This window comes from Perca fluviatilis, chromosome 3 (genome assembly GCF_010015445.1).
Source record: "Perca fluviatilis chromosome 3, GENO_Pfluv_1.0, whole genome shotgun sequence".
NCBI lineage: Eukaryota > Metazoa > Chordata > Actinopteri > Perciformes > Percidae > Perca > Perca fluviatilis.
The window spans coordinates 45491217-45503083 of record NC_053114.1 but is presented as its reverse complement, the minus strand read 5'-3'; the positions used below and the strand labels follow the sequence as shown (position 1 = coordinate 45503083).

Genomic DNA, 11867 nt, shown 5'->3' with positions numbered 1-11867 from the left:
CGTCCAAATAACTCACAAAATCTCTGTATATCTTTCACGATGTGTATATTGTGCAAGTTGATAGAACGATAAAAAAAACATATTGTGCAGCCCTAGTTGTAAGTATTCCACGCAGAGCTTACGCCGTGGGGGAGGATTTTGTGCACTTGTGTGTCTGCGTCGTTCTAGCATTCTTGAAGAGAATAGCAGGGCCGGTGTGTGTGTTTGTGTCTGGTGCAGGGTGTGTCAGACACTGACCGCTCCAGTAGAAGAGTTACAATAAATAAACCTGGTATTGTATGCAGGTTCTTTGGTGTGTTTGCGTCAGAGAGCAGCCACATCACAAGGACAGGAAGACATAAGACATTGCTGAACGGAGCTAAGACGCCATTACAGGGTGTGAGATCTCTGCTGGAAAACACACAACGGGAAGATTTGAAGCAGTCAAGAGAAGGGACAGGAAATCAGTGAGTCTTGTTTTTGAGAGACATTTATATACAAAGACAGATGGCTGAGAAAACTGCTCTTTTAGAAAGTTACCTGAACTGCCATGTGTGTTCAGAGACTTTCAGAGATCCTGTGTCTCTGAGCTGCAACCACAGCTTCTGTTCAAGCTGCGTGAACACATTCTGGGAACAAGCTAACAACAAAAACTGTCCCATTTGTAAAAGAATATCCTCAAAAGAGATTACTGGGATGAACTTTGCACTGAAGGAACTGGCTGACAACTTTGCTGAAAGACAGAAATCTGGATCATCTGAGATGGGAAAAGAAAAGAAGAAGGTGGAGGTGGTGTGTGATAAACATCCAGAAGTCCCTTATTGGTTCTGTAAGGATGAAGATAGAGTTGTGTGTCCTGTCTGTGAGTTTTCTCTCCACCACGGTCACACGGTGGTTCCTGTAGAACAAGCAGTCAGAGATCTGAAGGAGCAGCTGAAATCTGACTTACAGTCTCTGCAGGACAAGAGGGACAAACACAGACGAGTGGAGGAAACATACGATGAAATAAATCAACACTCCAAGAAGCAGCTGCTGTCTACAGAGAGTCAGATCAGAGCCGAGTTCAACAAGCTGCACCAGTTCCTGAAAGAGGAAGAGGAGTCCAGACTGGCATCTCTGAGGGAGGAAGAGCAGCAGAGGGGGACAACTGTCAGCAGAGAGATGAAGAGGATTCAGGAGCAGATCTCCTCTCTGTCAGACAGCATCTCTGCTGTGGAAGCAGACCTGCAGAAAGACAGCGTGCCGTTCCTCAGCAGTTATAAAGCCTCTCAGAGCAGAGCCAGAGACCAGTGCTCGCTGTCAGATCCACAGCTGCTCTCAGGAGCACTGACAGATGTGGCCAAACATCTGGGCAACCTGTCCTTCAGAGTCTGGGAGAAGATGAAGGACAAGGTCCACTTCTGTCCCGTCATTCTGGACCCAAACACTGCAGCCATCAGTCTCTATCTGTCTGATGATCTGACTAGTGTGAGGCAGGGAGACACAGACCAGAAGCTTCCAGACAATCCAGAGAGACACAGCAGGTATCCAGATGTTCTGGGCTCTGAGGGTTTCAGCTCAGGGAAACACAGCTGGGAGGTGGAGGTGGGAGATCATCCTCACTGGATTGTGGGTTTAGCCAAAGAGTCAGCTGACAGGAAGGGAGAAAGATATATGTCACCAAAATATGGAATCTGGTGTTTATTATATCGCAGTGGAAAATACACTGATGGATCTGGTAAGAGTGTCACAGTGAAGAAGAGTCTCCAGAGGATCAGAGTCCAGCTGGACTATGAGGGGGGGGAGGTGTCCTTCTACAACTCTGAAGACATGACTCACATCTACACTCACAGAGACACTTTCACTGAGAAACTCTTCCCTTGGTTCAGTATCGGTCCGGCTGGTGATGCTAAAACTGCAGAAATCAAAATCTGTCCAGCTGAGATTTCTCTGCGAAGTTCAGAGAACTCAGAGAAGGTGGAGAAAGCAGAGGTGGAGAGAGGAGAGAAGATGGAGAGAGGAGAGAAGGTGGAGAGAGGAGAGAAGGTGGAGAGAGGAGAGAGCTCAAAGTTGTTTTTTAGGCGTAAAAAACTAAGATAAAATAAGATTTGATGTGTTTTAGTAAATGACCTGATGGAAAACATTCCTTGGTAGTTGTTTGAGACACAAAATATTTCCAAAGCCCAGAATGAGAAACTACAGCTGAGCTGCTTTTTGTGTAAATGTACTGCAAGAACTGGGATTTTAATTAAAAATATGTTATTTTTAAATTTCCAAGGATGAGTACAAAGCTTAAATGTTATGATCAGACCCAAACATGATCTGCAGGGTTTAGTTGTGATCCAGAATGAAAATCTGCAGAATGTAGCCGACTGGTTTTCAGCTTTGGGTGGAGATGTGTTTTTGTTCAACCTGATCTCACAGAATTCTGTGAAATGAACACGGCCGCATAACTTAAAATCTGGGGCAGTTTCATGGAATTGCCCAAAATTCCATGACGGGCCCACGGAAGAATTCCGTGAAATGAACACGGCCCCTTAAGTTAAGGAAAAGGTTGTGTGTGGGCGGGACAACAACGCCTTGGGTTTAGGAAAAGAAGAACGGGACGGTTACGGTTGGGTTTAGGAATCATGACACATGGGACATGAACCCCGGTCTCCTGGGTGAAAGTCCTGTGTTGCTTGACCCATCCACCCCCCCAACCAACCTCCCTAAGCGGATTTTCGGGCTTTCATACTACTCGCTACCGTAGTCCCTATTAATGCTACATTGTCTTCTCATTGACTTTACTTTGGCATTATTTTCCGTGGTGGCCACACAGAATTTTCACACATTCCGTGCTACCACCACGTAATGTGGTGTTAGGGGCCCAGAGTAGACTCTTAAATGACAGAAAGGGGAGAGAGTGGAGAGAACATTTGAAATGTGCATTTACTTCCTTTATTTGAACTTCTCTCTCAATCCTCATATGTTCTATTGTACTGGCTTTAATAGGATTTATTTTGATCAACAACTGTTTGGTTTGGACTTAGTATTGTTATGTATTTGTAGCTCTGATTAGCAGAACTGTTGTTGCTCCTATTAGTTATATCACTGTTATGTGTGTTCTCTCTTTTACAGCCAACTTCCCTTTTGTAAAATAAAAGTAATTGAAAGAAGTGAATAACTTTCTGAGAATGTATTTATATGTATGAATACATTCAGGTGTATAAATGTTGTTAGGGCCGTCCTCCATTAAATACATGTTAAGTTTTGGGTATGACTGTTGATGGTAATTGTTGATTTTGTTTAGATTTGCATAATTGTAATTATATAAGTGATTATTGGTGATTTGTTTTCATTGATGAGGATAAATGTTCTACTGTCAGTTTAATGTTCTTTTAAGAAAAAGATTTAATGTTTTATGATAATAAAGAGGCGTGGTTTACTTTATGGGCTGCTTATCTGTTACTACACACACACACACACACACACACACACACACACCGGCCCTGCTATTCTCTTTAAGAATGCTAGAACGACGCAGACACACAAGCGCACAAGTATAACTCCTCCCAACGGCGTAAGCTCTGCATAGAGTACGTACAACTAGGGCTGCACAATATATGTTTTTTTTTTATCGTTATTGTGATATCAACTTAATATACACATCGCAAAAGATATGCAGAGATTTTGTGAGTTATAGAGTATCGGTAGAAAACTCCCTTTCATAATATAACTGTAACTCATGTTTTAGTGTTTCCATTTTATGTTCAATCCCATGTTTAATTTGTTCAAAATGAAACAGTTTGTCTGAAGGGAAAGATTTTTTTATTGCTTTTATTAAAGCCGTTAGTTAGTTGGAAGCTGGGTGTCAGAGTCCCATCTGACCAGAAAGTCCGGTTTCAGAAAACAAGTCAAACGTGAAGATCAACATAGATTTAATCCGCCAACAGAAACACCGTCGAAATACCACACATACCCAAAATACCAGCATGCTTTGCTGCTGAGACTTTCATTCGTAGCCCAAAAAATGTGTTTATGGTTAAACTGTTTACAGAAACACAACTTTCTCACACACACACACACACACTTAATTTTACTGTACAATTTGGAGTAGTTCAGCTCTACTAACACTCAGAAGATTTTGTCAACTAATTGATTAGTTCACTGGTTCTCAAACTGTTGTACAACAGGAATCTCTGATATATTAAAAATAAATTAATTTAAAACGCTTCTATAGAAATACTACGATTTTAAATAAATTTATTTTTCCCCCCCAATAATAATACTTAAAGGTGCTCTAAGCGATGTTGGGTGACGTACTTCTTGTTGACGTTTCAAAGTATTTTCAAACAAAACGGAGACTAGCTTGCTCCTCCCTCCTCCTCATCCCGTTCTTTCCCTTCTGGTGCGCACTAACCCCCATTCCAAAATCCTTCTTGTCCGTTATTTGCTGGAACACTGGAACACTGTTTGTGTATGTTTGCAGGCCCCAGGTTGGACCACTTAGTGGAGCCTGGGCTGTCAACGCGAGTGTGTTTTTACAGTGTGTTCAGGGGACAGGCAGCTAGAGGATAGTGAGGAGATGTTTGCTGTATGTGACAAAAATGTTGTAGCCTAAAAAACATGTGCACATCACTTAGAGTACCTTTAAACTATGATCACTATAAAGTAATTTAAAATGTTTTTTTAAGTGTAATATGTTTGTTGAGATATCAGCTGCGTCATTGACAGAGTGAGCATACATCTATAATTAGTTTCAAGATGTGATGGTAAGACAGTAAGCAGAGGTCAAATAAATGGTTCAAAAACACTGAGATCATTGCTCGTAACAGGAACTATTAGGAAGAGAAGTTGGGAGCAGGAGGAGAATATTCTGAGTAACCATGTTGAAACTGTTGGGGACGAGTGTTAGAAAAACTAAACAACTCTTTTCTAAATAACATTAATATTAAACTGTTTCCATAATAAGAAGCCAAAATACTATTTGTTTTCACAAGATAACATAGGAGCAGACTGACTGACATTGAAAAGCACCGAATGCACCTGAGGGCAGAGCAGGCAAAGACGACATTGACTTCTTGTTATTATGACTTCATATTAATCATAAAAAGCTGCTGTAGAGGGCTTTCGCCAGTCACTTTTTGTACTATGCTGTGAGTGCTGTAAAGTTGACTCCTTACTTGCGCAAGGAAAAACGAACTTTGATAAATAATTATCCTAACAACTTCTTCGAGCGGGATCCCAAACATCCGTCCCCCCCCCTTCCAGGTTTTGGGTCCTGAAACACCGTGCACGGGGGATTCCTTTGGTGACTCCTTGAACAACGACCTCCAGCTTGAATTGCTGTTTTTACAGAGGCCAGTTCCTGCTGGAGGAGATGGAAGGGGACGGGATTCTTTTTTGAACAGCGGACAGAACCACTGAAGATTTCCAGGTGAGATAAATTGCATTTCTTTATCCAGAAAGACTACTTGTTTAAGACCAAACGGTGATGATGTCTTGATTTCGCTGGGCTATTGTCTTTCCTAGTGACACTTCAAGCCTTGTATAACGTGGGCGTGGTCATAGTTAGGCATTAACCTAGTGACAGGACAATCAGAGAAACGAAGCAATAACAAGTAGTCTATCTGGTAAAAGTAATGAAAATATCTGCGGTCTCTGGGAGACACTAGTCCATAGCCTGTGTGAGAAGGCTACAGGTAATAAATAACTCCATGCAGCACGTTAAAAGGAGCTTGCTACTCCTAGGGAAATCAGTCAGGGACTGAATATAGATATTGCAGTGTTTTAACGAGGAAAGATCAGTATATAAACTGTAATCACTTGATTGATATAAGAGTGTCTCCAGTGACGAGATTCACTGCGCAAGGTATGCAGCTCTGCTACCTGGCTCTTAATGAAATCAAGTTATTCAGGAGGGAAGTTAAAAATAAATCTTGTATACAATAATATATAAGATGAATCTTATACGAATAGTAAGATACTGTACAATTAAGCTGCAAGCAGCGTTGGACGGGCTCCTCTGCACGTGTCGAGGTTACTATGCCGCTCATTGCGACCGTGCATTTGAGTGGCACTCAGACACTACAAGTCATCACCAATGAAAAGGGAAACTCCTGCTGAGTTCAATGATACCTCACACAAGACTACGTCATACAGTAATCTGCCGTGCAAAGGCAAAAGACCTTAACTTCAATTTTGTCAAAAATGAGTTATTGTCATTTTTGGAACAATGGACATCAGTTTTATCATGTGGAAAAATATCTTGAGTCAATTTTGTTCTTTTCTGCTAAAAATAAGATGCTGTTTTTGCCATAACTTCCAAAAGCAGAGGGAAAGCAAAGGCAGAAGCCCTTAACATCAGTTACGGTCTTTTAGCTTTGCTCCGCTGCACTCTAGAACGCTGGAATGAAGTTACGGTGGAGTTAAGGCACTCTGCCTTTGTTTTACCCACCACCAACGTCAAGATGTTTGCCACGGTGAAGTTACGGTGTTATGCCTATATGTAATTGAAGCACTTTTGCCACACACATTAACTTAAATAAAGTGAACATAAAAATGTTGCAGTGGTTGATTTCTATATAGCATTAAGAATGGCCTATTCTCGTGGGAAAATGATGGTGGAGATGGCTTTGAAACGCAAACACCAAGATCAAGGTAAGGATGATGATTTTTTTAGAGACAATCTACTTAAGATTTTGTGAAATTCAGCTAGGATACTTGTAGCCTAGTTAGCTAGTAGCTAGCGATTTAAACTTGGGGGCTAGGCTACTTGACACACAAAACAAAACTGTTCCTGATCCACAAATAGCCTACATGTTAGATGGTGTAAGACCATAAATCAAAGCCTGGATACTATTAACTAGTACTAGTAGTAGGCCTACAAGTTTTCTCGTGTCATACAGGGTGCCTGCCAATCTGACAGTCCACTCACTGACAGAAAACAACGCGAGTGGGTTGGGGACGCCTCGATCACGACACACCTCCCCTGGCGAGGAGAAAACATTACCACGCACACAAACCAACCCAGCAGATATAACTTAGATCGCAGCTTACCTTTTTTTGAAACATGGTCAAAATCCATGGAAAACAACATCCACTGAGAAGACAAATCCATTGTTTAAATCCATCATATGCCGGCTGGCTAGCCTAATCTATCAAAGTGCAAAGTTGTCCGAAGGTTGAAATTCAATTGTAAGTGTCGCTGTGGGTAGGCTATTAGTAGGGTGACCAAACGTCCGGTTTACACCAACCACTATGAAATTGTCCCGGTTAAACAGTTAAAATGCTGACAGCTAAACGGTGTAAAGGTGTGACTGTATTGTAGAGGATTCCAACAGCGGGACGTACACCAGTCTGTCGCTAAAGCTATGAGCTAAAAGACACAAACTCTAGCACTTGGTCACTCACTTCTGTCGGAAAAACAACACGGACGTGAATAAAGGTTGCGTTTACTTAAAACTGGTAAAACTCGTGGTGCATTCAAAGTTGTTGTAAAATACCCTTTTCTCATCTGTTTTTCTCGTTTGACATATATTCATAGCTTTCAAAAAATAGTGAGAATTATTCAATATAAATTATTTTGAATAATTGATGTTTTATAAGCCAAACTAAAATTTAATGTACAAATTGCACCAGTATTAAATGTTACTAAAATAAGACTATGAATAGGGGTACAAATTGTTTCATATGACTATTAAGTTTACAACACTGTAACTGGGTTGCGCGGAATTGTGTACTAATAAAGAAAATTGATCAGATGTAAAGAGACCATCTTGTCTATATTGATATTCATTTGCTGCATGTGTCTAATTAATTTTCTTTCTACATTTCAGTTTCTTCCGAGTCCATTCCTGGGGTTAATGCACAAACTGCAGAAGCATGCCCCCCGCGAAACTAGAAGCAAATGAGTGGACAATTCTTCACAGTTATCTCGACATCAGCGGATTCAGCGATGATCTGTTTTGTGGAGCAGATGAGCTGTTCACCATGAGCACAACCAGACCCCACTCCTCTGCCACTAATGACACCAGAGCCTGTGATTGCCGTCCCCCATGGGACCCAGTTCTTCCACAAGTAACACCAGCCTCAGCCTCAGCTCCAGAGAACCCATCACTGTCTGTCCTTGTTCCAAACGGTCAATCACACTCTCCTGCTCCTCCATCAGAGCCCACAAATAGACCACCAATGAGGGGACCATGTGGAGCTAAATGTCGACGGCAGTGCTCTGGAAAATTTTCAGAAGACAGGCGGCAAGAAATCTGGTCTGAGTACTGGAATATGGCATATGCACAGAAACGGGCCTTTATCTTTGCCTCAGTCAGCCAAGTTCCAACGGAAAAGATCTGTGCCAATCCCAGTCGGCAGCGGAGCAGGTCGTTTGTCTACAGGCTGCAGGGTACCCACAAGACCCCGCTGCAGGTGTGCAAGCTATTTTATCTTTCCACACTAGGCTATCATCCCACCAATGATAGCCTAGTTCTCTCAGTCATGGGCAAAGCAATAAGAACTGCTCTAGCTCCACCCAACGACATGAGAGGGAGACACGAGCCTTCCAACAAGCTGGACTTGCAACCATTGATTGACCATATTGAATCCTTCCACCCATCAGTCAGCCACTACCGGAGGGAGCATGCACCATTCCGGCGCTATCTCCCAAGCGATGTCACGGTCAAGCTCATGTTTGCCGACTTCATTGAAAAAGGGAACCGCTGCTCTTATGAGACGTACCGTAAAACAGTGAAGTCGAAGAACATAAGCTTTACCAAGCTTGGAGAAGAGGAGTGCGAGTGCTGTTTGCTCCAGGACCAGCATGTGAAGGCTGATCACCAGGGGGAGGCTGCAGAAAATTGCCCTCAGTGCGAGAGGTGGTATAAACACAAAACCGAAGCAGCTGAGACCCGACTGCACTACAGGTCGGATGCAGACAAAGACTGGCCTGACAACACATCTGTCAGAAGCGTTGACCTGCAGAAAGTCATCATGCTCCCACGCATCCAGGTGTGAAGTCGGCAGTGTTCACCCGACGAATATCCACATACCATGAGACCCGCGTCAGTGGGCAAAAACAAAACAAAAAAAAAACCATCTCTGTTGTCTGGCATGAGGGAATTGCAGGGCGGAATGCCAAAGAAATGTCATCGGTGCATGCAGCAGCACTAGAAAAAGACGCGGACATCAGGCATGTTATATACTGGGTGGATAATTGTAGTGCCCAAAATAAAAACTGGTGTCTGTTTTTTTACTGCTGACATTGGTCAATTCTGAAACCATATCAGCTGAAGACTGCCACTTTGAAGTTTTTCAGCCGGGCACACCTTCATGAGCGCCGACAGCTTTCACCATGGTGTGGAGCAAGAAATGAGGCGCAGACCTGGGGGAGTGGTTTTTGATTTTGATGACTTTTTGTCAGTGGTGGCCAATTCCAACTCTAGGAAAGTGGAGGGTGGTGGAGTTGAAGAATGACAACATCAGGGCCTGGATGGATGGCCATTCTGCAACCAAGACAAAAAAATGCCCAGGCTGGCTGAACTCAAAGTGGTGCAACTGCGACGTGGTTCAAGGTCCATGTTCGTGAAGAAATCCCTGCAGGGAGGAGGACTTCATAGAGCTGGACTTCCTGCAGAAAAAGTTCAATCCCTGTATACCAACCACCTTGAGGCCACGCAAGACTGGGGTGTGGAGGAGGGCCAGAAGACGGAGATCCTAAAGAATCTTGTTCCCCTCATGCCTCCTACCAGGAGGTTTTTCTGGAGCTCCTTGGCGGTCAGAAACCTCAATGAGGTTGAAGAATAGGGATAAATTAAGCCCCTGTGCCCTTCTGTGGACTGATTTCCAGACTCTTGTGATTCTCTCTCTCTCTCACACATACACACACACACACAAACACACACACACACACACACACACACACACACACACACACACACACACACACACACACACACACGTGCAGGCAGACACACACAACCAAAATACCAACATTTTTCATTTTATTCACCTCTTAACATTCTTTCGTTTAATTTTCTTGTTAATTTAATAAATTTCTTAAAATCAGTTTGCTGTTAGACTCCCTTCTTTGTAAACTGTCATAAACTGATATCAAGACAATCAATCCTAATCACATCAAATTTGTGAGCGACAACTGTAGTTTGTACATACATGTGGTACTAAATATATTTTCCATTCTGTCCAGGAAACTGTATTAATACAGAGTTTTTTCATTAATTCTGGAAAACATACACAATGTCATCAGATATAAGCATATTCCTATACATTTTGTCAGAAAACGGTGAATGGTTTTTGAGAAAGGGCGTCTACATATTACTGGCATAGCCAAATCAAACCTTTCAAATGAAAGAAATATTTGTGGAAGGTTACTTTAACCTCTTAAAGTGTTATTTTACTTAAATTAAGTACAACGATAAAGTTTTCAAATGATCCATTACAGTTGTAGCCTTCTCATTATTTTTTAATTTTGTAATATTCTATTGAAATATTAAGGCTTACTAGAACAGAACTCACTAAATGTTATTTTAAGGCTATCATTTTTAACATTGAAATGTTTGTATGGAGTGATAAAAGTCAAAATGGTCAATAAATTAGAAGTTAAGGTATTTTGCCTTTGTATGACCCATTATTGTTTTGCTGATAATGCAAAGGCAGAATACAGTAACTTCTGAATAAGGGTCAAAGGTCAAGTTTGAGCAAAAACATTTTTTATGTAGATTAATATATTCATTATGACAACTACTTGGTACATTTTCAGTGTCCTACCTATCATACAATTGGCTGGACAACAACAAAATCTTTAAAGTCATTTTTCTCAGTTTCACACTCTGGTGAGTTAAGGTCTTTTGCCTTTGTAGGGCAGAGTTCATTAGCTGTGAAAAGGGGCGTGGCTAAAGCATAGGGGGCGGGCCAAACCATCACCAATTAAAAAGGAACTCTTTGTTGAGTTCAATGATACCTCACACAAGACTCTTGTTGTGGTTTCTGTGTTTACGGCTTGCATGCTATTATGGTTTCTGTATTTTGCCTTGTGTTTTGTGCTATTTCTGTTTCTTCTTGGTAGTTTTCTGTAAGTTTCCTGTTTTTGTTGGTTATTCTCACTTGTGTGTATTTTGGTAATTCCGGTGTTCTCTGTTCTCCCTTGTGTTTAGTGTTGTGTAAAGTTTCTGTGTTTAGTCGATTTCATGTTTCCCTGTTTATGTTCTGTTTCCTGTTTTATTTTGATAGTCGGTTTTCTGTCTTGTCTTGTCCACTTTACTTCCTGTGTTTTCCCTCCTTTGTGATTGTCCTGCCCCGCCCTGATGTGCTTCACCTGTTGTCTCACCTGTTTCTGATTTGCCCGTCACCTCATGTATTTAGCCTATGTGTTCCCTTTGTCTCTTGTTAGTTCGTCTTGTGTCCTTCCCCATGTCTGGTGTTTGTTGCTTTGTGTGTTCTGTTTGCTCCTGCCGTCAGTTTTTGATTTCATGTGTTTCCAGTCCTTGTATTGCCGCCTTTTGTAATATTAAATACCTCAGTTTGACCACCTTCTGCCTGCCTGCCTCCTCTCTGCGTTTGGGTCCAAATTCCCTTCTCCCCGTCACAGTACTGAACTAGCCAGAATTGGCCCCAGTAGAGTTTGAGCCCCTCCTGCACCCAATGGATCCAGATGGTGAGTGGTTGCGAGACATTTTCCGCTCCTGTCACGAGGTGGATCCCTCCCATACCTGGCGTGGTCAGTGGTGCTCCGCTGGGAGGAGGTTGAGCAGAAGTTTGGCCTTCCACGTTTTAAGCCTGAGCCGACCAGTGTTCCTGAGCTGACGCGTAACCCTTCTGTTCCTGAGCTGACATGCAACCCTTCTGTTCCTGAGATGACGTCGCCTCTCCTGACTCTGAGCTGGCGTGCAGCTCTCCTGACTCTGCGTGCAGCTCTC

The 11867-nt window shown here is 42.4% G+C and overlaps 1 protein-coding gene across 1 annotated transcript; it reads left to right on the top strand.

The window, feature by feature from the left end:
- The first annotated feature begins 396 nt into the window (after positions 1-396).
- LOC120555446 (nuclear factor 7, brain-like) lies at positions 397-2239 on the top strand. The gene has a single exon (XM_039794133.1). It carries the CDS (start codon positions 487-489, stop codon positions 2056-2058), a length of 1572 nt encoding a protein of 523 aa, XP_039650067.1. The 5' UTR covers positions 397-486; the 3' UTR covers positions 2059-2239.
- Positions 2240-11867: the final 9628 nt, after the last annotated feature.